This window comes from Nothobranchius furzeri, chromosome 4 (assembly GCF_043380555.1).
Source record: "Nothobranchius furzeri strain GRZ-AD chromosome 4, NfurGRZ-RIMD1, whole genome shotgun sequence".
Taxonomy (NCBI): Eukaryota; Metazoa; Chordata; class Actinopteri; order Cyprinodontiformes; family Nothobranchiidae; genus Nothobranchius; species Nothobranchius furzeri.
Genome location: NC_091744.1, coordinates 6,964,303 through 6,992,145, shown reverse-complemented (window position 1 = coordinate 6,992,145; position 27,843 = coordinate 6,964,303). Strand labels below are relative to the sequence as shown.

The window sequence follows — 27,843 nt, the reverse complement described above, 5'->3', positions numbered from 1 at the left end:
CCTGATGAGCTCCAGCTGGCCGCTTTTGAAGAGCCAGCTGATGAGGCGCAAAGTCCCAGCTGGTGTGACTGCTGCTCCGGCGCTGACCATGGTCCTGAAAGTACAGACAGCTTCCCAAAGAGTAGCTGTCCATGGTGCTGCGCTGCGGCTGCACTGCTGCTGCGCCGTTGGTCATTAAACTGGATCTTCAGCACACTGGGGCTCCAAAACGGCGGCGGCCGTAACAAGGGGTCTGAAATTCACATTGTAGGTGAATTCCCACTGTGAGAGACAGAATGTAAAAAAAAAATAATCAGGAAATCACATTTCCATAACACACCATGTTTATTTATAGAGCACATTTAAAAACAGCATGACAGCTGATCAAAGAATTTATTTGTTTTGCACTGCTGCACATAAGTATTTGAACACCTGAGAAAATCAGTATTAATATTTGGTACAGAAGCCTTTGTTTGCAATTACAGAGATCAAACGTTTCCTGTAGTTCTTGACCAGGTTTGCACATACTGCAACAGGGATTTTGGCCCACTCCTCCGCACAGATCTTCTCTAGATCAGTCATGTTTTGGGGCTGGTGCTGAGCAACACGGAGTTTCAGCTCCCTCCAAAGATTTTTGATTGGATTTAGGTCTGGAGACTGGCTAGGCCACTCCAGGACCTTGATATGCTTCTTACGGAGCCACTCCTTGGTTATCCTGGCTGTGTGCTTCAGGTCATTGTCATGTTGGAAGACCCAGCTACGACGCATCTTCAATGCTCTGACTGAGGGAAGGAGGTTGTTGCTCAAAATGTCACGATACATCGTCTCGTGACATTCATCCTCCTTACAGTGCAGTCTTCCTGTCCCCTTTTGCAGAAAAGCATCCCAAAACATGATGTTTCCACACCCATGCTTCACAGTAGGGAAGGTGTTCTTTGGATGCAACTACTCCTTCTTTTTCTTCCAAACACGGTGAGTGAAGTTTAGACCAAAAAGTTCAACTTTGGTTTCATCTGACCACATGACTTTCTCCCATGCCTCCTCTGGATCATCCAGATGGTCATTGGCAAACTGCAGACGGGCCTGGACATGTGATGACTTGAGCAGCGGAACCTTTCGTGCAATGCGTGATTTGAAACCATGACGGCATAGTGTTCTACCAACGGTGACCTTTGAAACTGTGGTCCTAGCTCTCTTCAAGTCATTGACCATCTCCTCCCGTGTAGTTCTGGGCTGATTCCTCACCTTTCTTATCATCAGTGATTCCCCACGAGATGAGATCTTGCATGGAGCCCCAGTCCGAGGGAGACTGACATTCATCTTTAGCCTCTTCCATTTTCTGACAATTGCTCCAACAGTTGATCTACTTTCACTAAGCTGCTTGGCAATTTCCCCGTAGCCCTTTCCAGTCTTGTGGAGGTCCACGATTTTGTCTCTGGTTTCTTTTGACAGCTCCTTGGTCTTGCCCATGGTAGTAGTTGGAGTCAGACAGACTGTGGGGTGGATAGGTGTCTTTAAAAAGCTCAGACAGGTGCTACTAATTAAGATTACCAAGTGGAGTAGAGATGGACTTCTTAAAGGCAGAGTAACAGGTCTTTGAGAGACAGAGTTCTTGCTGATTGCCAGGTGTTCAAATACTTATGTCCAGCAGTGCAAAACAAAAAAATTCTTTACAAATCATACAATTTTATTTCCTGGTTTTTTATTAATTTTTTTTACATTCTGTCTCTCACAGTGGGAATGCACCTACAATGTGAATTTCAGACCCTTCCATGATTTCTAAGTGGGAGAACTTGCAAAATCGCAAGGTGTTTAAATACTTATGTTCCTCACTGTATGTCCATCCATCACATAAAGTTGTTCATAGCTTGTCTGCTAAATAATTAGTCTAGAAAATAAAGTTTATTTTTAATTATATCCTTGACTCTGTCTGAATTAATATGAAGTGGACCGTGATCACTGAAAAAGCAAAGAATCCTAATTCTTCTGAATCAACATTCAAAGATCAATCAAGTTGATATCTTATATTTGTATAGAATATCACATCTTATTGGTCATAAGTAAAGGTAGTATATTAAGCTTAAAAGCAACATACATTCCTCTACATGGATTAATAAAGGTTCATAACACAGACATCACCATCTGTTTAGTTGACTAAGTACTAGACAATCTTAAAGAGGCAATAAGTAGTTTTTACCAATAATATCTGGAAACATCCATCGAAAAGTTGTTGAAAATGAATTAATTGGTGCCTAGTTTTTAAAAGATATTGACGGCTTTGTAACATATAACCATAAAAATTGAGTCTAAAATACATGGGAGCGGGTCTGTGTTTCTGGGCGACGCCATATTAAATGGCATGTTTCTTTCTACAGGAGCCCTCTTGTTAACCTCTCAGTCTCACAATTGGTTACTAAACTTTTTGTCATTATGAACGTTTTACACATTAACCTCTCCACTCGTTGCCAGTGATGAAAGCGAGTCTGATGTGCTTGTCATTTTGCTGGAGGTTGCACTCCCAGGGATTTTTTACCTTAATGGCCATCCGTTGGTAAGGTCTTACATGAACATAAAAATATTGCTTGCATGCAATGATTTAGGTATGTACTGCCCCCAGGGAACATGCACATTGTCACTTTAAAGGCCAACTTCTCTTATATTTTAATACATTTTCAGTGGTCTTTAGCAAGAATGAAAGCCTTTTAAGTTGTTCTCTGGGGGATAAAAGTTCTGATGAGCCTGTTTCAGAAACTAGAAGTGAGCCAGATCAATCAATCAATCAAAGCTTTATTTATATAGCGCCTTCCACAACCCTGCCCTGTCAACTTAGAGTTGAGCTGAACACAGCAGGATTTGGACTCTTATTTCCTGATATTTGGACATTTTGCCACGAGTTGGCTAACAGCAACGCAACTACTACTGACTCTGTTTGCTTTGTAATGTTGATGTTTCATAAATAACACAAGCCTGCCATGTTTTGCAGTTGCTAATGCTAAAGATTAGCTTTTGATAGTCGAGATGTCCTCTGATGTTTCCTGGACGCTAAACCAACAACAGCCTACGTGAGTCAAGATGAATGACTCCATAAATGTTGAGTGACTGTGATGCAGATCTGTCAGCATTTTCAAATCCCAGATTCACTGATTTTCTGTCTGAAGCATCACCTTAGGAGATAGATTTAGCAGACTATGTTCATGTTCAGCCTGCATGACATTATTATATTTCAGAAATAATAATTAAAAAAAGGTTCTCAGTGAAGATGACCTTTAACGTGATGCATCATCATTTCTAAGAATTGTAGTGAAAAAGCATCTTAAATTGTAGCATTCTATCAACTGCCAGAATTCCCGGGTTTTTAGTTTAATTATTTTTTTGGTTCACTCACTTCCTGACACATTTGTTCTCTTGTGTGAAATTTTTAGTGGTTTTAGAGAAAAGGCAACTGGACTTCTTTATCTTGGGTAGTTTCGCTGCTCATTTGAGGTCCTTTTTACCGAGCTTTTGAAAGTGTACTTAGAGCTTCATTCCTCCATCCAGAGGATTGTTTTTGTTGTCTTTTATTGACCAGAACAACTTAAACCCCATTGACCCCTCTGGACGAAGCCTCAGGAGATCGATTTGTAATTATGGATGTATTATAATTTTTAAAAGCTATTTATATTAGGTCTGTCACTTATATAAAAGAATGAGCCGTTTTGGGGCTTTGTAACTTTAATGTAAATGAACTGTTGCTGCCCACACATCCGCTGTTTAGCGTGTCTTTGAGGGGGCGCTCCATTACAAACTCATGTGATTTGAATCAGGAAACCACCATCAAAAGAACACATTGATTAAATGGCTTCAGTTACTTTTAAAGCAAAAATGTGTGTTCATATAAATCTGCAAATATGTTATTTATCTTTTGGTTTTCAGTTTTTTCTTTTCTTTTGTCAGTTATAACTTTAGAAATGTTTTTATGCGTTGATGTATAACTGTTGTGTCTTTTTAGGCATTCAAAGTAAAACATGGACAAAATCTGATGATGTACCAAACCTCAAACGTGTGAGGCCAAAAAGAAATAGCAGACTTAGTTTGATTGATGGCACGAGTCTCAACACCTTAGTGGACATTTTTCATCCACTTGTCTGTCCACTCGTCCAGCAGTGTACCCTCTCCTCTCATATTACTGTGGATCCTGAACAAGGATATGAACTGCTGAGTGTTCATCGTCTCTGCTGACTTTCCAAACACCTTCGGCAAGAACTCAAAGAGCTGAGGATGTGGCCGGCCCTCGTCATTATACGGCCGGGCTTGTACCTGCCAGCAGCTTCACTGCTGCCATTATTTGTCACTTTAAGTCAGAGATGGAAGGCTCAGGTCGGGGAAAGTTCATGCTCTGCACATTTAAAAGGAAAGCTGTTGGAGGGTCCCTAATGACTCAATGTGTTAGGTATAATTTCATGATGATCTTTGATGTCATATTTTTCTGATAATAGAAACTGTTTCTCATTTTCTGTCAGAGGAGCAAGGCATTGGCTCGGAGGGTGTTCGGGTGTAAAACTAATAATGATAATAATTGTTTGGGAGTGACAGTACGAGATGACAGGCTGACGAAAAATGAAATGGGAACACTTTGTTGTGCATTTCATGCAGGGATCTTTGAACTTTCATAATAAACCTGTAGAATTTAGTACCTTGAAGTTAAAAATTGGAGACTTGTGTGCTGTTATGAGAATGAAAGTCTTTTCAAAATACAGTCGGACACTCTGAGTTGCAAATGCAGCCTGAACCTGAAAATAGTCTTCAGCCCCTATTGCCTGCATTAAGCCTAGTTTGTACTTCTCCATCTGCGTCAGTGCTGAGATATGCAACACCATTATCTGTCGTCGCAAGAGTTTTAGTTCCATAAAGAATGCCTCACAAGGCAATCATATACTAGAGACCACAGCACAGGGCTCGAATATACTTACTTTTATCACGCGTATGCGTGGTTGGCATGGCTGCCTCGCGTAACTTGCTTGTTTGAAGCAATGTTTTTGCGAGTCCTCAAATTCACGCGATGCATTTGCGTGCTGCAAAACGTGAGTAACTGATTGGGGGGCTTGACTAAACGAGCAAGACATATTTCGCCACTGTGGTGCTGTCTCTGGTTTGGAGGCCTCACATACTATCTATGACACCGCTGCAGGCTTTGTATCTGTCGTGATGGCAAACTTAGCCAGCCAGCTTCTGATATCTTCTATTGTCGCCATGTTTATTTTGTTTTTGCCCTAAATATCCGGCTCTCTATCTGTGGCCCCTAGAGGAGTCCTTCAGTACTAAGTGCAGTGCAGTGCAGCAGATAGTATGTCAACAAGTTGCAGCCAACTGTCTCTTTCAATGCAAGGTGTAAATGTAAGTATATTGCCAGCCCAAGACTCCATGTGGCTATTTTATCCACTCATCCAAAGTCAGGTCATAGTGTTAACAGATCCATGACTAAATTTTACCATGGTGAAACTATCCAGTTTTCCTAGAGGATCCCAAGGTCTTCTTTTCGGTAAATTCTGGGTCTCCACCCAGTGGTTTATGGGAGTTTTTGTGGGTGCTCTAATGAAGGGATGTGACCAGGAAGCTTCCGAGTCACTTGAATCCTTTATAAAAGGAGAAATGGTGGATCTGCTCCAAAAGTAACAGATTCTCTGTTCGGGTTTTCCAAATATGCTTTTTGAAATGTTAGTATGGAGATTTATGCACACTGTCTCCTTTGTAAAACCAGTTCAGGCACCACTGTTGCTCTGATCCGAAACCTTTCTGAATGTTGATCTTGCATAAAAATCTAAGAAAACACAATTCATCATCCACTCCTGCCTGATCTCAACCTAAATCAGCTCAGAGGCTTTTAAAGAAGTGAATATTTATTTTTTTCGATCTCTGAGTAAGAACCTTGCTGTCTGCAAATGTTAATTCCATCACATTGTGTTCGTAACGGTGGCGAGCAGTTGCCACTTGGTCCTCTGAGTAAATAGCGTGCCACACAGCAAGAGCGGCTGACACGGTGCCATCTGTGTTGTGTTTTGTGTGCTGCAGGATCCCTGGCAGGCTCAACGACAGACGCACGCCCCTCGGAGAACTCAACTGGATCTTCACCGCCATCACCGACACCATTGCATGGAACGTGCTGCCCAGAGGTGAGGCTTTACACACATCCAGACACAGAATGGTGCGACATGACAGCACCCAGATCACCAAGGTATTCCATTGGCTCATTATCAGGTATTTCTGTAGGAGAAAAACTGCAAAGACACTGTGAAAATTTACTTTTTAAGTTAGTTTCAGGGGATTATGACACATCTCACCTTTATGTTAATATTGTTTTACTAGACGCACTCACTTTGAACTGCACCAATCCAGCAACTGCTGCATTTAAATAACTAGTATTAAAGGTGAATACACCAATATTTGCACAAGACTAATTTTTGTTTTAAACTCTCTGCGACACACTTTGCGGGGAGTGGGGGGGGTGGCATAAAATTTTTCTTGGCGCCTGGAAAAACATCTCCAGGGCCCTGTGGTCTGTTTACAGAATCATTTTAAATTTTAATAGGGGAAGACTGCAGGAGGGAGCGGTAAAATACAGGGGGTCCCCAGCAAAAACAAGAAACTTTACGAGTCTGATGAAACCCGTTGATTTTCCATCAGGCAGTCACGGGGCCACCCCAACTAATACATTTCATATTTAAATATTTTGCATATTTATTGCAAAATCTCATTTTTCTGCTGCTGTGAAACTGCGCAAATTTTTTTTTTTTACTTGCTATCTTGTAGGCGTGGCCGCCACAGATAGCAATGTTAGGGAAACACTGAAGTAGTTGGTGGGAAAAACACAATGATGCTGGAAAGAGGGCACACTGAAATCCTAATTTAAAACCAAAAAGATCCTATGTGTACCAGTTCTCAGTGATCGCAAACTGGGACATCTGAAAGAAAAAAACAGTAAGTTTTAGGGATCAGCAGTAATTTAAGCCTTTCAGAACATCCCGAGTGGCTGAAATCATAGAGATGTTGATATAAAAAGACCAGAAGTGCGGTGTGTGTGAGTTACTTCCTCAAATGGAGATTAATAGTGTTTCGAGCTCCTATTGCAGTAATTGAGGATGTGCTCAAAGAAATACATGTAGCTCAGGCTCAGCTGAGGCAAATACACAGAAAACACACTTCTGACATGCACTTCATCTCACACACACACAGACTTTCTCACTGCCCACCTGTTTGATGTGTGCGACTCACATCCAGTTACACACTCGGGGGGGGGGGGACACTCCCCTGAGAGGAACCAGGCCCTGGCTAGAATAGCAATGTGATGACGCTGATGGCTGCCAGAGCCTTTTAAAGCCTGGGGGCTCTGCTCGTAATGAAGCAGCTCACATCAGAGAGAGTCCCAGTAATGAAGCTAGCGCACACACCTGATCCAAATCAGACACACACTTCAGCAGCAGGCAGAGCTGCACACCCAACAAATCCCTGACACAAACTGTAGACGAGGACTAGCCCAGCCCCATTAAAAAAAATACTCAATGCATTAATGAGATAAAGGAATTAATTTAAATCTGTCTTTTAGATTCTCCGAACTGGACACTTTCTTTTCCTCACTCCCCAAGTGTCCCATTTTCCTCCCTTTTGTATTTTTGGGTGCCCCATTTCTGTCTCCACGATGGATCATTTCTGTTCTCTCTCTCTTCCGCTTCAGATCTGTTCCAGAAGTTGTTTCGTCAGGACTTGCTGGTGGCCAGCTTGTTCCGTAATTTCCTGTTAGCAGAGAGGATAATGAGGTCGTACAACTGTACCCCGGTCAGCAGCCCCCGCCTGCCCCCCACGTACATGCACGCCATGTGGTAAGACGAGTACAAACGGACCACACACAAACACAGATGTCTGTAGAGGACGAAGGGCAGTTCTCCTCAGGGCTTTGCTTTTTGCTCAAACATAAAGGCAGAACAGACTTTCTATCAGGTTTGTTTTTTATTAGAAAAGGGACATTGTCCTCTTTTTATGTTATGCTATGCATATTTAATGAACAGAAATGTTTTTTTTTCTTCTTTTTTAAACCGCCACTTGGAGATTGGAAATGACATCAAATGGCTAAATTAGCCGCAGGGCTATTTTGTCCAAATGTTATGGGCTTGTTAAGAGAAGGAAAACTGCTCTCTAAGTCACAGAGACAGCTAGGGAAAATCCAAAATCACATTGCGGTAGCCGGTATCACAGCGCCGCTACTACTGTCGCCTCATGATCTGGCAGCAGTTGGAGCTTTAAGTTCGTAAAATCATCCAAATCCCCTCCAGATACGTCAGATTTCTGTCCAGAACCTTAGCAGGTTTGTCTCCCTTCACTTTCAGCCTTAACTGATGTTTCCTGGGGCTTGTGTGTGTGTGTGTGTGTGGGTGTGGGGGGGGGGGGGTGTGGGGGGGGGGGGGGGGGGGGGGGGGTTTGAGTTCAAGTGTTGGTCACAGACAGCTTTCCCAGTAATTAGACAGGTCCATTCTAACCTGAAGAAGATTCTGACAGACAAGGTGCTGCGGTTGTTGTTTCAGGTGCATACAGGCTAAACCCTTTAGGCACGTCTTCCCTACATGCTATATAAGAGATTTGAAATCAGGAAGAAGAAAAACTTGCAAAACAGTGTGGATCTGTTCTTAATGAGAGGTTATTAGTGGAAAATAAACATAAATAGATCTAAAGACGTTACTCGTACTTTTACTATCATTCTGTTGTGGAAAGTCAGCACAAATATTCAGTGAAAACTTTAAAAAGCTGCTTAAACTTTCATTATTTTATAGTGGGCCTGTCTATATTTATAAAATCTGTTGATTGTTTAAAGTAACTGTAGCTAAAGTTACTCAGAGCCGCTGTTGAAGGTCCAGCCTGGGTTAAGCTGTGGTAACTGGAGAGGAACTGAGAAACAGCATTAAACCTTTTGCTGTTTGCTTGCTCAAGTTTAATTCAATTCAATTCAATTCAAGTATATTTATATAGCGCCAAATCACGACAAGAGTCGTCTCAAGGCACTTCACATAATAAACATTCCAATTCAGGTCAGTTCATTAAGCCAATCAGAAATAATGTTTCCTATATAAGGAACCCAGCAAATTGCATCAAGTCACTGACTAGTATCAGTGACTTGATGCAATTCTCATACTAAGCAAGCATAAAGCGACAGTGGAGAGGAAAACTCCCTTTAACAGGAAGAAACCTCCAGAGAGTCCCGGCTCAGTATAAGCAGCCATCCTCCACGACTCACTGGGGATCTAGATCAAATAGAACATATAAGACATCAATTATATAATAGTTGTATGTATATTTACCAGTCTTGTTAGAGATAAAAGGTAGAATAGATTAAAAAAAAACATTTTAACTTTATCTGGTTACATTGAAGCTTCACGTCCCACCGTGAGAGGTCTCCTGTCCCACATTTGGTGAGTTGGGATCTAGTCATCCTGCTGAAGAATGATTACAGCCATTTGGAATATTTTCAGATGTTTTTATGTTTGGTGTTTTGTGAATTAGTTTCATAATAATAGTTAATTATTATATGATGATCTCTAATCATTATCTGATTAGTTATTTCAGTTTATTATATGTAGCTCTCTTGAACAGTAGGACTGGTAGAAAATTGCTTGCATTTTGCAAAAACATCACATAAAAGTTTTTTTTCTTTTAATATTCTCAATAAAATAAAAGTATATAAATGTCAGAGGTCACTACAAAACCCACTGTAGAATAGATGCACATCTGCAGCACGTGAGGACCTTGTTTGGGGGGAGTTATTTCAGTTGTCACTTTTTTCACAGCCTCGGAGTTTGCGGGTATGAAAAATAGATGCATGTAAACTAAAAATATATATATTTAGTTCTTCTATGCGTGCAGTTTGCATTTTGGTACCATGTAGCTTTACGTATTAATGCTACAGCCTCGCTGTCCCGGATGTGACGTAACCCAACATGAAGTGGAAAATGAAGCGATGCAGTATTTTAAAACGATATATAAGTGTTTAACAGTTGATTAATTCTTTGCGATAGTCTTAATTTTATTTTTACAAGGTCTTAAAAAGTCTCGAAAAAGTCTTAAATTTAATTTTGAGATTCCTGCATGTACCTTGGTGTAGCTTTTGTAATAAATTAGCTGAGCTTTGCAGAAGACCTACGAGCAGGGGCTTCCAGCAGACTGTCCATTTAGGTTGCCGATCAGAAGCGTGTTTTAGGTAGTCAGTGCTGCAGATAAATAATATAAACATACAATTTATTTATTGTCATTTCATTGACACAATTGTTTGCAGCTCAAAATGATGCAAAAGTTATGAAGTCTTGAATGACAACAGCTGCAAACCCTGGAGAAGATGAAGTAGTTGTGCAGCAGAGGCTGTATCCATGCTGTCTGCATCCTCAAGGCACTGAAGTTTGGTTCTGGTAAAGTACATGCGATCTTTTAGTCACAGCTGATGGATGCTCCCAAAGTGGTAGCAAGGTTTCTTTAGCCACTTTTAGCTAACAGGTTAAACAGAAACAAAGCAGGAGCGCTGATTAAAGCTCTACACGAGAACAGCTGCGTCAGAATAACATAGGATTTTAGAGATCAAAGGGTTTGGTTCGCTGAGGAAAGCTTCAGTATGTGGGAGCGGTTTTCTCAAACTTGTACGGTCGTGTTTTTATTCAGCTAAGAGTGATTTTCCCACACTATGACAGTGACTCACCTATCTGAGTGTTTCATTTAATAATAGTTTCCACAATAGGATCAGAATAATTTAAATATAATTTTTATGTCATATTTCATCATACCTTTACCCTATTTATATTTGCTAGCGCCCCAAATTCTCCAGTTCTCCCTAGCAACCAAATGTGATTAGCTGTTTATCAGCAGTTCAGGGGCGCTTTTTCCAGCGCCCCCAGAGTGAAACTAGTGAGTTTGGAGGAGGAAATTCATTGTTTAATGAGAGACAGCTGGTTCAGATTGCATGTCAGCACACACAACTAAGCAAAACTGACACATTTATAGTAAATATTAGAATAATTTGTAGTTTTGTTTTCACTTTTTAGAGTTTTTTCTAGCTTCAAGTCAGGAAGTTCAGCACCTAGTGCCCTCTATGGATGAGCTGCCACTGGTTTGGACACTATTGATTTTAAAAATAGAATAATGTTACTTAACATCTTTCTTACTTTGCATTTATAAATATAGCAATTATAGCTTCAAATTACAGGTAGGGAATGATATTCAGAAGCTGTTAAAAATAATTATTTAGCTTATTCACCTCAGATTGGGCCTAAGATCTCCGTTTTGGGGAAGCAGTAGTCCGGGGGTGGGGGTGGGGGTGGGGGGTGTGTGTGAATCTGGCTTATTACTGGAACGGCTTGGACTAATGTGTGAAATGCTCTTCAAACCAGCATAACCCGGTTCAAACTCCATCAAGTTGGTGAAAGAGTCACATGTAAAAACACAAAACTACAAAATCTAACAGCCAAGCTACTGGAACTAAATAAGTATAATACGCATAAGCACTCACTTGTGGCTAATCCAAGCTCCGACTCTACAAGGCTGGTCGAGCCTTTTATAACCTACAACCACAGGCTGTGACACCTTACACGGGACCTGGTTACGTTGCATGGGACCTTTCACCCATTGGTCGAGACAGATTTCAAACTGCTGTTGGAAATTTGTGTAGAATATTTTTGAGCTGAAGAGGGCGATAGACAGAAGGATTTAGGCTGAATTTTTAGTTTTTAAAGAAAATTCACCAAAATGCTAAAATAATGACTAAGCATGTCTACAACACTATAATACACTTATTTATACAAGTTATCAGCAAAAAAAGTTGATTTTGGTGTGACTTGCTCTTTAAGCGAATCCTTTAATTTTCTTTTGTTGAACCAAACGTATAACCCATTTCATAGGTCAGTGAGGTTATTAATAGATTATTAGCTCTCAGTAACAGCAAGTACTTGACTGCAAGTACTCAAATTTGGTTTTGGAAAAGTGTGGTATTCATGACTTAAAGTATAGAAACTAGGGTTGAAATTACTTTTGTAGAGGATGAAGGATCAATTCAAGCTTTTATTTGAGTAAAAGTAAAAATGTACTGGTTTCAAAACGACTTAACTTTAGCTGCACCACAGCTGTACCACACCTCCCTAAAAGCATTGTAGCTTCAGTTCAGAACATCAAGTTATAGTATTTGTGCAACAACATGCCATCAGATATTATAATGGAAACACACACACACACGCACACCAGATACATTTCTTCCCAGTCATCTAAAAATGACTTTTTTTCTCCTCCAACTCATTATCTGGTTAGAAACAAGCTCCTCTCTCGGGCTCCAGGAGAGTCGTTGTGTAAGAGCAGGCATCTTTTATCGTAACAAATACCGTTCCTTACTCCTTCAGCCAGCAATAGTCTCTCTCGTTCGCTTGTGTAGGCCCATTATTGTGGATTGTGGGTACTTTTCAATGCTAACCACCCAGGAAAGTTGGAGTAGTTTCACAGCAGCTCATGCAGTATTAAGTAGGACAGAGTAATGAAGAAGTGCTTCAGGAGTCCAGGAAGCAAAACTGAAGAGGACAATAAAATCCAGAGATAAAAAGTAAACAGAAAAATAAAAGTTTAGATGGGAACAAGGAGGATGGAGGGAGGATATTAAGGGATGTTGAGGCTGGTGGATTGATGCTGGTGCCCAAAAACAAACAGCTATTGTTATTCAAATGAAGCAGAAGAAGGTAGAGCAAATAAACTCAAGGCTGATTACCCCCCTGAGGACAGCTGTAGTGTCAGTGGAGTATGTTTTATACGTGTACTTGTTGCTGCTCAGCTCTCTGCAGGACAAAACAGCTTAGTCAGCAGCCAAATTGTCTCCTGCACGGCCCTGTTCTCGACTTTTCGCTCATCTAACACACACACACACACACACACACACACACACACACACACCACAGGTTGTAGACACGAGTTACTCACTTGTTCCCACAGATGAGTTAATGTTTTCATGTGAAACTGTGTGACAACCTCCACTCAGTGTGTCCTCGCTGATGAGGCGGCTCTCGAGCTGCTCATTTTCACGCCACCGAGTTACATAAAAGCCAGCAGGATGGACGTGAGCTGGCACTTTTTGTCTGCACAGATTCCAGTTGAGGTTATGAAACCAAAGAGAGGCATTTTCAGGCCTTATTTGAATTTTTCTTCAACCATCATCTTATTATTTCATCAATATTTTAGGTTTTATCCACCCATGACCAATCAAATGCATTGATACCAACTTTTTATTTATCTGAAAGTACTAAAATGAACAAAATACATTTTAAAGTTTTCTTATTACCATGAGACGATTCTGGAACAAAAAATGTCAATGTGAAATATCTGGGAGTAACGGTGAGTTCACAGACTGGGAAAAATGTTGGGTCTTTTATTGCTGTGTAGCAGCGGTGTGTTCATGGACCCAACATAATCTCTTCAGAAATAGTTCTGAAATTAACCATTTGGAGTCTTCTTTACTCCTGACTGATGTAATCGTTGTGAGTTTAATGAGATCTAGTTTCTTGAACGACAGACCAACTTCGTCTGAAAATATCTACATCACAACCAGCACCTCCTAATAATCCAGTCCATTTTTCACTATTTGTATTTTTGCTGGAGGGCTTTTTTCCTTCTTCTGCAATATTTGCAGCAACTGACAAAAATATTGGAATAGCCATCGATGTTTTCCACGGTTGTATGTTTTCATGTTGCACATTCATCAGTAGGTCTATTACATCTTTAGAACGGAGCTGTCAACCAGGGGTGCAACTCTATTATATCACTCTAGAATAATGGGGAAAGCCATTTAAGCAGCTGAAAGAGCCTGAGACTGTGAACTCTGCGTCGTTCGTTCAGCATCACATTACATCGCTGTGCATCGACTGGGAACATGAATCAACCTCTAACTCATGCTAACTGAGAGGAAACAGCCCCGGCGAGGCTCGAAGTTCAATTTGCTGCAAGAAAAAAGGAGCTGGAATGTGGAGGCTAAGAAGAGAGATGGGCTCAACGGGTAAAAAGAGAAGCTGTGATAAGGTTTGATGTGAGTTGCATAACCTCGTGAATTAGAAATGATGACCATGAAAGAAGAGCTGGTGGGAGATTAAAGACTCGTCACTGCCCTCTCCAGGACCTGGACATGGGAATCTCAAGAGCTGATGGAGAACAATGCATGGAAACCATTTGGAGATGAAACACTTCTGTTTTCCTTCTTCTGTGTTGTCAAGTGACATGAATCAGTTCAAATGTTTGTTGTGTAAGAGCCAAGTAAAATAGGCTTATTGTAATATTGTGTATTATTTCAATAATAAATGTATTATTTGGATTTGTAACATCTAAGGTAGAGGTGGGTCCCGAATCTCTAGCTTACCGTAATTTCCGGACTATAGAGCGCACCTCAATATAAGCCGCACCGGGCTAAAAGCCGCAGATATCTACTGAATTGAAAACGTAGTTTAACTGAACGTAACTGAACTGATCAGTATCAAACAAAACAGAAAAGTTATTGATTAGTTTATTCATTGTCCTGCGCACTGAAACCACTGAAGTCACCATCTTCTTCAGTGTCGGAGTTGAACAGCCTCAGAAGAGCTTCGTCACATACCTTTTCTGTGGCGATGTCAGTGTCGCTCTCCGTGTTGCTGTCATCATCCCGGGGTGAAGCTGGGAAAACAAGCAGCGCCGTTTTACTGTGAAAAAAATCCTCCTGGGCGCTTTCCGTAGCACTCCTTTAACCATTCCTTCATTAGACTTTCCAGCATCCATCCTTTCTGGTTGAAAAAGCCACACCTCATTATAAGCCGCATGGTTCAAAGCGTGGGAAAAAGTAGCGGCTTATAGTCCGGAAATGACGGTAATACCTCATGAACCACTGGATGAAGTTTAATGAAACTCTCAAAGTCTTAATTGGGTTTGGATCTAGATATAATTAACTTTTGGAGTAAAACTGATTCAAAATGGCTGACACAGCTGATCAAGTTCATTCACAACACAAATGTCTATAACTTAAACATTTTTACTGACACTGAGGTTAAGTTTGGTGTGATGGTGATTAAGAACCATCCATAAACTCAGACTCTGTATAAAATGCACATTTACACAGCTACTGCGGTCACCGTTGGTTTTCACGAACCACAACCCCAGAGTTCAGTGCACCATTTCTCAGACCTAAAAGATGTCTACATCAGCTGAGCTTCAGATGGAAGGTTTTGGACTCATATTTCCTGATATTTGGACATCTCACCTCAGATTGGATAACAGCAATGCGACTCTACCATTGACTTGCAACGTGAAGGTTTTATCTCCACAAATAACACACGCTTGGAGGAACTTCTGCGGTGTGGTGGAGTTTCATGTTTTAGGCTTAAACTGGTAAATGGCCTGTGTTTGACATATTGACTTAATGGAAGTCCCCAAGGCACTTTGCAAAATAATCAATCATTCACCCGTGCACACAATGTAGCCATGTACCCTGGGGCGCACTGGTGGAGGCAAGGCAGGTGTAGGGATAAATATTGTTGCTTTTAAACTTAATATATTACCTTTACTTATGACCAATAAGCTGGGATATTCTGTTTAAATATAGAGTATCACTCTGATTGGTCTTTGAATGTTTAATCAGAAGATTCTAGGATTCTTTGCTTTTTCAGTGATCAAACACACTTCGTATCGATTCAGACAGTCAGGTTTATAAAAGGTAAGAAATTTATTTTCTAAACAACTAAAAACATGACAACTGAACTAGGACACTTATGATGAATGAATCTAGGTGGATGGAGTGTGAGGTGTGATGATGATTGAATGGTGTGTGTTTATCAGAACCTTGTATCTAGAAGAACTGAGTTCTGGGTGTGAAAAGAATTTGGTCTGCAATAAATTATGAAGTTGGTTCTTATCAAAACGGCATCAGACGCAATCTTGCTGTGTTCTACGTACCCCTGAGGAGACTCCCTTTTGGATCTGAGATGTCGGGGGGGGGGGGGGGGGGGGGGTGACCCCAAGGTACCGAAGTTTGTAGAAAAGACCGCAGTACAACCAGGTCGGTCCAGAGTCGTCTCCCGGATCACAACAGATCGATGAACTAGTTTGCGTCTAGAGCAGCTGTTTCTGAATAGCTGAAGGAACCGTTTAGCTGTGTCACTGCAGGCAGCTTTTGGCTTGTCGAAAACTTGTCAAGAGATGCGGTGGTTAGAGGGTTTTCCCCGGTGGTCAGTCTGCAGTTCTGCTCAAACTAACAGGATGCTGAATCACTCAGAAGTGATTCTGTTTTAATATTCTCATATTATGATTTACTTGGCCTATCGGGACGTGCCATGTTAAGAGGTGTTAACAGACAGCCCTCAGAGCATCACGCATTCGCAGATACAGGATGCTCTGATTTGTGGGTAGAAAATATTTATGTGCATGAAATAACTAACTTTAATTTATCTAATGAACATTGTGTCTGAGCGTAGATAATGATTCACTTGTTAAACCAAACATAACTGATCATAACATCAAAATGTTTCATTGTAATATTAAAATTCATTTCAACCACAGTAATTTAAGCACAGATTAATCAAACATTAATGTTAGTATTCATAAAACATTTGTTCATTCAACCATATTATTATTTAATGATTATTTAACTTATGAGTTGTAAAAGTTCTTCTGTCCTGTGAAGCAAGTGGATAAAGCCGCAGCTTGGCAGAGAGGAACATGATGTTGACAATCAGAGTGTAAGCACACAGTGGCGAATCTTTCCTGCAGCTTGGAAGATTAAGAGACGCAGAGAGGCAGATTCATGTCTGTAGATGACCGGTCACTGAAAAGGTCAGACTGTAGATGAAAACTGACCATTCCTGGACGCTACACAGGCGAGCACTGGCGCCACCGGTCCCTCTGACCACCTCCAGTAGGTTAAGTGTCTTGCCTAAGGACACAGCAACAGCGATGGACTGAGCAGGGATCGAACTTGTAACCTTCTGATTACTAACCCTTCTGTCATTGCAAAGGGTAAACGTGGGTTCTAGTAGCTTAGAGTCTTTCCCAACACATCCTCATAAATCATCACAAAGTTATCAGGATTTGACCCAAACTGCTGAAACTCCATCATCTGTCAACATAAGATGATTTTAGTTTAAAACTTTGGATTTGAAAAGTGGCGGGTCACTAAATCTGTTTTATTTCTGAAGCTCCTATCGGGAACATATGATGTAATTCTAATGTTTGTGTTTACGTGTTGCTTCTCTGCAGGCAAGCCTGGGACTTGGCTGTGGACATCTGCCTTTCTCAGCTGCCTACCATCATCGAGGAGGGCACCGCCTTCAGAGTAAGTGTGTGTGAGGGGTAAACCGATGACGCTGTGTTTTTCTAAAACAAGGACAGATTATGGTGACAGTGTTTTTGTAAAGAAAGTCTTGGAGGTTACAAGCCATCCAGCTCTGATGGATGGTGTCTGTCCACCGCTGATGTCTGTAAACACCAAACAGTTCTTCTTTCTGTCTTCATCAGCAGCAGCACCATCTCTAATAATTAATAATAACACACACACACACACTTAGGGGATGACACTGTAACATGTCAGGTCTTAGAACTCAAGTGTGATTGTGAAATGAAAATAGTTTCGGAAAGCAGCGGCCTCGCACTTTGAGCTGCGTTTATACTTATATTTCCTGACACAGCAAGGGACAGTGATGGAGACGCTGAGTGCAATGGAAACATGCTGTAGGAGGCTTATTGAGCTGGTGATGAGTTCATGCATCTTGATCGACACATTTGTGTGTGTGTGTGTGTGTGTGTGTGTGTGTGTGTGTGTGTGTGTGTGTGTGTCTGTCTGTCTGTCTGTCTGTCTGTCTGTCTGTCTCTCTCTCTCTCTCTCTCACTCTCACTCTCACTCTCTCTCTCTCTCTCTCTCTCTCTCTCTCTCTCTCTCTCTCTCTCTCTCTCTCTCTCTCTCTCTCTCTCACCGGACTCCAGACAGATCAGGGAGCAGCAACATGTGCAGCTTTTTGCAAACTAATCAGGAAACTTTATTTCTTCTTCTCTGGGCCTTTTCTCCCAACCACCTGGCCCTCGGAGGTCGGCACCTTTCTCACTGGCCTCCTGGGAGCAGTTTTTCTTCCTCTCTTTCTTCCTCACTGAGGCCAAAAACACTTACCAGCACCATAATTGAGCCTCAGAGGAGCACTAAAGTAGAGATTTCTGTTCTGTCTTGATTTCTGTCAGGAGCCTTTAATTCTTCTCTGATGGACGTCAGCCATGCACCTGGTAGTCTTTGTTATGACTAGATATCGCGAGGCTTATAAAGTGATGACATGAGCTGCTATTTTGCCGTGTACGTACCCAGTGGGGGGCCTCCTAGGTAGATCAGGAAATGCCAGGTCCAAGAACCTCGGATGTGTACTGGAGCTGTCGGAGCAGCGGTCGCAGCACGTCAAAGCCCGTCTGAAGGGTCGAACCTCAGCATGCTAAGAAATAATGTGTGAAATAGTTCTGTCAAGAATTTTATGACAACTTTAGTAGATTAGATTTTTCTTGGCACTTCAGGACCCAAATTCTGAACTGATTTTAATCTTGTAGCAGAAAGTCCTGATTTGTCTCAGATATTTTTGTGGTCTGTAGCTGCAGAAATCAGTTTTTTATGCACAAATGTCAATAACTAAAATCTCCCCTTTACTAAAAAATTTTTTACTCAACATCACTTCACTATTTAAGGAAACTCAGCAGATGTCAGAGTCACTGACTTGTGTCAGAGACTTTTCAGCACTCCCCACTATCAGCACTCAGAGAACGTTGTTGTTGTTGTTGAACATCTGTAGAATTGACTTTCATTATACTCGTTTCCAGGTTTCATTGTGTTCATTAGCTGAAGTGAACATTTTCAGTGGGACTGACTCCAGAATGTAATTTCAGGTGCACATCCTATGATTCTTTACCAACAGTTTGACAAAATCAGTGATTCTTGAGTTATTTTGCCAACAGAAAAGCAAAAATCCTTTGTAGCTGTGAACCACTTGTGTCTCACAGTAATATTACTAATAGGAATTAAAACAATTAAGTACTGTTAAATATTTAAAATTACCAACAGCTCAATATTTTATTATGTGATCATGATGGATCAGGGTTTATGTTATTACCGCAGTGCGGTGTCACCCCGGAGCTCGTTAGGTTGAGCCTTTTACTAAATGATGAGCTAGTCACTGCAGACCGGCTCTGCGTGTGTGCGTGTGTGTGTGTGTGTGTGTGTGTGTGTGTGTGTGTGTGTGTGTGTGTGTGTATGTGCGCGCGTGTATCCTATAAAAGCTTTAACATCTGTGTTATCACATCTTGTGTCTGCAGCACAGTCCGTTCTTTGCAGAGCAGCTGACGGCGTTTCAGGTGTGGTTGACGATGGGTGTGGAGAACAGAAACCCTCCTGAGCAGCTCCCTATAGTGCTGCAGGTACACACACACACACTCTCTCTCTCTCTCTCTCTCTCTCTCTCTCTCTCTCTCTCTCTCTCTCTCTCTCTCTCTCTCTCTCTCTCTCTCTCTCTCTCTCTCTCTCTCATGCACATCGCTGCAGCATCAGCTCGAGTCCTTGGCTGTTTTAAGTCAGATTGGTGAAATGAGAATCTACAAATAACATTTTTTTATTTACATTTACAGATTAATTCTGTAAGAACATTTGTTACCTCTTATTTGGTCATCAATACATATTTAGTGCATTATGGGATGTATTGGGTGACACAGTCCTGGTTAAATCAAGTCCATCATTCAATTTTATGGTCTAACATCTTGTATAAAGATGATCTGGTCTTTACCAGGTTGATACATTTTTCTATTGTTGTACAGATTAGTTCATAGTGGATCTGTGCCCAAATCATCACTCCCCCACCTTCGTGCTGGGGCAGCTATTAGTGCTGAAATGTGCCGTCATTCCAGAAGTTTCTTAAGATCACTGCTGAGGTCTTTCCTGTTTGTATTAACACACGCCTATATGCTCCAGAGCAGCACACTGACTAAACGCCTCATTTTATAGAGGAGGTCACACTGATGATCATCAATAAATCAGCAACTGTTTGCTAATACATTCCCCCTTATTTCCAGTATTTTTTTTTTCTAAAGATTTGATCCGGTTGCACAATTCACTTTCTACTCAAACTTTGTGATTTATAGAAAGAACATGATGGGGAACGTGTGCTTAACTCAGTATGAATAAATGAAGCTCCTGAATGTTTTCACTGTCTTGAAAAAAGTCAAGCTCTTAAACTGTTTGTATCTAACAAGACTGTTAGAAAAAGATCTGTCTGTTTTTCACCAAGTCCGAAATGGTTCACAACAAATACAAAGTTTTAAAACCGGGACTTGGGGATGAGTCATTTGCAGACATGCTAGCAGTTACACGCAGATGATGATCGTCTTGTCAGAGAATCGGTACGTCAGCAGCGCCAGAAATCATGCTTTTCAGCTGCTTGGGCTGAATTCCATAGAATCGACTGTAACTGATGTATAAAGCCATTGGTGTTGCAAGTTGCATGGAAAGAGCTTTATTTTCCATTATGCAGCAATAGCATCTTGATTAAAGTCACAAATCACCTGCCAGGAGTTCACCAGCAGTCTGGAATATTACTGCTACAGGGAACGGCTCGCGTCTTCTCCCAGGCTTCATTCATTAGAATTTATTACACAAGACACCCCTATTCTCTCTCTCTCTCTCTCTCTCTCTCTCTCTCTCTCTCTCTCTCTCTCTCTCTCTCTCTCTCTCTCTCTTTCTCTCTTTCTCTCTTTCTCTTTCTCTCTTTCTCCCAACTCAGAAGTATGAAAATCCGGGACGGAAGTTCAGTTCCAGGCTTTCCTGCTAATTTTCCTTAATGCAGCCCCACGGCTAAATGAGGGAAGAGCGCGGCGGCTGCTGCTGAGCCCGTGGCGGTGTTAAATTCTGGTGTGGGTGCAGACGCCACGCTCCGGTCCTTCCCACCTCCACCACCATCTTCCTGCAGGGTTGTACAGTTGTGGTGTTGCATTATATCAAAGCATAGTAGCAGCATGAAGCTGTCTGCGCTGAATGGTAATTTCCTGCTGACTCAGCGCGCTGCGAGCAGCAGCACATTCATACGGCGGTTCTGCCGGGACCCGTTAAAAGCTGGGGAAAAGGCGGAGTGATTGAAGAGTGCTTGCATGATGTGTGTGTGTGTTTGGAAACAGCAGCAGTAGCCTTTTATTGTGTGAGGCCAAAGTAATCTGAAGTTTTCTCTGATGTAACGACGACATACGTTTAACAACCCGGTTCCATTAGGATGAAAACTGTAAATTCTTAGAGGATTTTTTGTTTAACACTAAAATCTAATCTGGCCCTGTTCAAAAGGGGGAACATTTTGACCAGAAATCCATCAATAATACTGTTTAGTGCAAGGAGCAAAGGAACAGCAACACGGCTGATGCTGCGCTGCGTTGTCTTGACAACAGCCGTTTCATCTGAAAAGGATTAACAGGTTGTGCAAAAGGGATTGCAGCATCTAAAAGTCTCAATGTTACGGTAACAGCAAAGCATTCGTGCTTGTTTCTTTTACTGTAGTGATTAAAAACATGCATGAACCTCATAGCAGGGAGGGCTGGTGAAGGTGTAGCAGAAGTAAAACCACACACGCACACACACACTCTCCTCTGTGTTGCTGTGTTTATCTGCGATTTCATTTTATCCCTTCCAGGACTTATGAATAATGCACATTTTTCTGCGTGATGGTGGTGATGATGAGAAGGTGATGAGAGACTGGGAGCTGGTTTCAGGGTGCTGGTACCTGCAGAGGTCTAAATTTTGTTCATGCCCTGTGGCCTTTCTGCACACACACACTTCCTGCGAGCACACACACATGAGCTTGATGTTCCCACACTCTTTGTTGGAGCTGGAGGCAGCCCCAGGTTTGTGTTCCCCGAAGCCTCCTCGTGTTTGGGCGGTCACGCTCGCAGGTTGAAGTCCCCCAGGACTCTGTTCATGTCTCATGCGTAGGTGGAGATGCTCGAGCTCCTCCATATGCTTGTTCCCACGCACGGTGACAGTCGCATGAGGACAGTCCAGCGTCCTGCCGTCACGCAGGGTTTTGTGCCACTCAGCAGAATCAATGTTGGCGTTTTTAGCACCAACCATATGCATCCTAATTTTAGTCTTCCGTGGCCTCGGCGCCTTTATCATGATCCCTGTGCTTCATTACATCAATACCGGTTAAGCTGGTGGTGTCCCACACTGATGTCTCAAAAGAAGTCCAAATAAAATGCCAGCCAAGAGGACGCACCCAAACGCCCACACACACACGCACGCACACACACACACACACACACACACACACACACACACACACACACGCGCGCGCGCACACACACTTGGTGTGCGTTATCAGCCGTTCTGATGGGAGAGCCACCTGTTTCACCCTTGCTGCCATTTTCCCTGCTGCTCTTTCTCTAATCCCAGAATTCCCTTCTTTTGGCTGCCTTCCTAGATTTCACCTTTGACCTCTGCTCTCTTCCAGGTCCTCCTGAGCCAGGTGCATCGGCTGCGAGCTCTGGACCTTCTCGGGCGGTTTCTAGATTTGGGACCTTGGGCCGTCAGTCTGGTTTGTTCAGTTTGTGTTTAAATAATTGAATCTGTCAACATCAGAGACAATTCTAGAAGAAGCGAACAGATCCAGATTAGGATATGACTTAGCTAGATTATTTTAGCTTGTCTTAGTGCAGCATAAACAGAATCAAATCGCTGTCCTCCAGCATCTCCCTGTTATCATGTTTTAATTAGCTCATTTAAAGGCATTCTATGCAACTTTTTTACATTTTATAATCATTTTCTTTCCTGTGTGTGCTAAAATGACTCTTTCCAAGGTTAATGACATATCAGACCCCACTGTCCCCTGGAGCTAGAATATTGCACTTGCAACTTCAGAGTACCGGTCCTATCGCTGTTGGACCGGTGGAGCTGACGTACCAGCGCTGCAGTCTGCATTCAGCCCGTTTCATGCGTGTTTTAGATTGTAAACATCATGAATTTGTTTGATTTAGTGACGAACCGCTCTTGTAGAGACTAGTAAAGCCTGAGGAGCAGTTAGATTAAGGTGTTAAAAAGACAAACACATAGAGAGATAATTTTCACTTTTGTGTTCACTAATGGAGCACTAGGGGGTGCTAAAACCAAGGGGGCGGAGCTTGCTTACTCATCCTCTTACTTCCTGTAGAAACTTGCAACAAGAATTCATGAACTGATCAGAGACGGGCTGTGTGTCTAACACGAGTGAGAGCACACAGCTGCAGCTCTACAAGCTGCTGCTTTGGTCAGATAATCTAGTTAAATGTGATTTAACTGATGCCTGCTTTGGTGTTGTTGGTTTTTGTTAGATGAGATGATTTAAGTGTCAAACTCAAAGTTGGAGCCTGTTGTAGAAACATTTAAGAAGATTTTAGGATGAAATTAATTCAAGATTAGAGTAATTTCACTCCAAATCCATAAAAAAACAAGAAAATTGCTACTTTACAAATTTGAGCCAAATTTTATTTTGCCAACACCAGGCCATCATCACAACTACCCAATCACGTTGCAGTGATATCATTTCTTCCTACTTGATGCTACATTTCAGATCGATGTGTTGTGGGAGCTAATCTGGGATTACAGTTAGCTCTGTGTGTGTGTGTGTGTGTGTGTTTGTGTGTGTGTGTGTGTGTGTGTGTGTGCGTGCGCGCGTGCGTGCGTGTGCGTGTGTGTGTCCAGGCCTTATCTGTGGGGATCTTCCCGTACGTCTTAAAGCTGCTCCAGAGTTCAGCCAGAGAGTTGAGGCCGCTGCTGGTTTTTATCTGGGCTAAAATCTTGGCGGTGGACAGTGTAAGTTCTGCAAAACTCATGTTAAAGTCGTCCTGTTGTCTCTTGACAATGAAACTTTGATTATAACTTTAAAAGAATGTAAATATCTGAGCGTACGTTTCCTGAGTGATGAATGAACCCACTCATCACCTCTGTCTTTGCAGTCGTGTCAAGCCGACTTGGTAAAGGACAACGGGCACAAGTACTTCCTGTCCGTGTTGGCCGACAGCTACATGCCAGTGAGTATCAGCCCTCATGCTAAATAACTCCTAGCGACGTGCTGAGCTAAATCTGAGAGCTGCTTTTCTCTCTCAGGCTGAACATCGAACCATGGCGGTCTTCATCCTAGCGGTTATCGTCAACAGCTACAACACCGGCCAGGTACCAACACGTTTGTGTGCATGTAGGAGCTTGTGACAGATTATTAATTTACTCCTTCCTCCCGAACACCAGGTTCTTTAAGGCCAAGCTGTCATTTCTGTCACCTATTTTATATTTCTAGAAGATATTGGTTATGTGGCAGTCTTGTCACCAGCAGTTACCTCTGCAGCCTCCGTTTCTGTCCCATCCACCTCCGCGGTGGCACTTTATCACCACAGGTGTCACCTCCGTCTACACCCTCCCAAACACACACTCCCTTCTACAATCCCAGAAGCCTTTTCTGCCTGTTGCTGATCAAGCGCCTAACAATACGATGTAGCTCATCATGTCACTGAGCGCGCCCAGACGCACAAATGGCTCCCAAAAGGAAACATTTGCTCTCTCTGCAGTTATTTTTCCGTCTCGTTGTGGATGCTGTTGGACTCGTTTGTTCCCACTTCTGCGCCTCTCTCTGATATTAGAGTATGAATGTAAGGAATCAGAGGAGTGTGTGTGTGCACTGTCGGGGCTCAGAAACTCCTCCTTCATCCACTTCCCTGTGAAGTGAGAGCTGCTGCCTCTCCCACACGTTTGTGTAAATAATAGATGAGACTCTCCCTGCTTCACGTCTCCATCATCCACTTTATTTTATTTTCAACAACAGCATTCATTACTGCAGAGTCACGCTTCGTAATATTTGGTGTGTCCGCGCTTTGCTCGATCAGCGTCGTTCACGGAATGACGCGGATCGGACTGACGCACACGAAGAGCGAAGCTGCTGGCAGAGGATTTAGTTATCCTTCCACAAATAGTTGGCGATTAAAAAGGATTTCTTTAACTTTTATGTGCTTCCCAACAGAAGCTTAATCAGAGATACTTTTTTATGATAAACTTTCACACTTTTCTTTATTATTTTGTAATCCTAGCAAGAGATGTGCAGTAAATTGTCTGCAGATTTGAAAAAAAGTCATTATGTTTCTCTTGCCTTAAAATGCGTGATGGATCTAAAATGACTAAAGCTGCCGCTTTTCCCCTGCAGCTAGTTAGTTTCATCGTTTTGCCATATTATCCCCAGCAGGGTGCTGTAATCTGTAACCAAGCCTTTTTTTGGGGGGGGGGGGGGGGGGGGACACTTGCATTTGATGTAAAAAATGTCTCTTGAAAACCTTTTGACATCAAACTGATTTTTCTTTAGCAAAAATGTAATAATTTAATCTAAATGCCGTCTCTGCATAAGTGTCTCTGCCTCGTAACACCTGATTTGAAACAAGTGAAGAAAAGGCTTCTGTAAAATATAAATAAAGTACGCTGAACAGCTAAATCAAGTAATCGGGTACATTAAGTCTCCATTTAAATAAGGATGCACCGATCAGGTTTTTTGCTGCCGATCACCGATACCGATATCAAAGAATGCTGATCACCGATACCGATCACGTGGATTGGCCAGAAATTTTCTACAACATTATAATGAGTGCTACAAACTAAGGAAAAGGCTTTGCATAGCTGTTTGTGCCAAAGTTTAACGCTAAGAAATGATGGAGCTACAGCTGTTTAGGCTACGCATTATTGCCAAAACCTTCCACAAGCTGTCACCAGATTGTATTCAGTGAACGTGCGCGCTAGCGTGTCACACTGTGGGAATATTTAACACACTTCAGTTCTAATTAACATAACAAAAATGTATCATTTCATACTTTAAAACCTTAAAAGAACCTTTGATGTGACTTTTTATAATGCAGCAGCTCATCAAGGAATAAAAACAAAACATCTGAGTTCACCATGTTGGCTGTTATTGTAGAAGTTATTCAGATCAGCTATTTCTCTCTCTCTCTCTCTCTCTCTCTCACACACACACACACACACACGCACACACACACACACACACACACACACACACACGATGTATTTTCCAGCTTGTGACCATGTAAAATTTCTGGCAGCTCCTCAAAACAGGAAGCATAAAGACATCTGAGAGCAACTCAATCTAAAAAACATTCTATAGAAAGGAGAAATTCAGCGTTTCTGAATCTAATTACCTTTTGTTCACTGGAAATATTAGAAAAGATGTAAAGTCATACTGCTGCAAGCCCATAATCCTTTTTTGTCCACCTCACAGCAGGAGGTCACAGATTAGTGTTGATTTACTGACTAATGAGCCAGCGGAAACCTCCATGTTGCTCCACAGGATTAGACGGACCTGATGCGGATGTTTCCGTTAAACTTCTTCCCAAAACTTCCCTCTCTAATATGGAATCTCAGAGCTTTTCTCTCACTTCTGCCGCCCCAACAGGAAGCCTGTCTGCAGGGGAACCTGATTGCCATCTGCCTGGAGCAGCTGTCAGACCCCCACCCTCTGCTCCGCCAGTGGGTGGCCATTTGCTTGGGTCGCATCTGGCAGAACTTTGACCCGGCACGCTGGTGTGGAGTTCGAGACAGCGCGCACGAGAAGCTGTACACCCTGCTGTCGGACCCGATTCCTGAGGTGAGAGGTCAAACCCAGGACCTGAGGAGTTTCAGGTCCCACAGGCAGAAAACACGATTTATTTACAGCTTTAATATTGTAAAGATTTATATAGAAGGAAAGCAGTGGATGGAAAGCTAAGGAGTCTACAAGCCTCAGTTAGCAGGTTAAAGGTTAAAGTTCATGACACTACAGATACTAGAAATAAAGTTTAATCTGAACAAATCACAAGACATTTGAGAAGAATGTTTTTCTGATGGATGAGTCCAAACTGGAAAAATTTCCCATAAAGCAAAGCAACACATTTGGAGAAAACTAAACGCATCATATCAGCACACACAGCTGATTACAGCTGTCAGCACGGTGGTGGAAGGCTGATGGTTTAGCTCTTTGCTCATTTGGTTGATCATGACCTCCTCTACTTCTAGAGTCAGACTGGATTTCTTCTGATGATGTTTGGACCAAACCGGGTTAAAAAACAGAACAAAGTCTAAAATCTACAACAGAAACAATCAAGATGTGGTAATATTATAAAAGCATGGCTGAACGCATCAGAATTCCACCAAGAACCAGCCTGATGAACAAACACACAGGCTGGTCATTCAAATCAAATCAACTTTAATTGTAATTGAACCTTCTACAAATCAGCTGACTTGCAGCTACAAGATGTTCATCAAGTAAGCAGTAAAACTGCAAAGGTCAATAAGAATACTTCCTGTTTCAAATGGTGGTTCTGAAAGGTTCTGATTCAGTATTTTAGAGATGTTATAGATGAATAAAGGAGACAGGAGTTAGGTCATGTTTTTATTTTTTACTTTTTCTTGTCAGAACATTTTGAGGCCAAATTAAAAAATAATAATAATAATAATCATCATTTGTTTCTAATGATTATTGTTGAATGACTTTTGGTTCAAATCTTATTAAAAATGCAGAAGAACCTTTGAAAAACAACATCTCTAAATCATCATCAGTCTACACCACATTTAGCCCAGAATTAGATGTCTGTCATGCCCGTTCTGTCATTGTGATGTTTCCAAACTAACTCCTACATCCCTCCGGAGAAACCTTAGAGGATCATCGGCATCCGCGGGCCTGCTGGAGCTGTGTGGGAGCATGAACTGGTAGAAATGTAGCTTGTTATGAGACGGGCTATTTCTGCTCCTGACCAACACGTCCAAGTTCTTCACAGGCTTTGCTTCTGAGGCCGAGCTGGCTGAGAGGA

General features: G+C 41.9%; 1 protein-coding gene across 3 annotated transcripts in view; it reads left to right on the top strand.

Moving 5' to 3' along the window:
* rptor (regulatory associated protein of MTOR, complex 1) overlaps positions 1 to 27,843 on the top strand; it is a 253,616-nt gene that overhangs the window by 140,790 nt on the left and 84,983 nt on the right. For all 3 annotated transcript variants that reach the window (XM_070550035.1, XM_070550033.1, XM_070550034.1), the window contains exons 9-17: positions 6,028 to 6,128; positions 7,688 to 7,832; positions 17,233 to 17,308; positions 19,318 to 19,419; positions 22,485 to 22,568; positions 23,711 to 23,821; positions 23,965 to 24,039; positions 24,116 to 24,181; positions 26,451 to 26,642. In XM_070550035.1, coding sequence (XP_070406136.1) covers positions 6,028 to 6,128; positions 7,688 to 7,832; positions 17,233 to 17,308; positions 19,318 to 19,419; positions 22,485 to 22,568; positions 23,711 to 23,821; positions 23,965 to 24,039; positions 24,116 to 24,181; positions 26,451 to 26,642 — 952 coding nt within the window. The remainder of the gene's footprint in view (positions 1 to 6,027; positions 6,129 to 7,687; positions 7,833 to 17,232; positions 17,309 to 19,317; positions 19,420 to 22,484; positions 22,569 to 23,710; positions 23,822 to 23,964; positions 24,040 to 24,115; positions 24,182 to 26,450; positions 26,643 to 27,843) is intronic.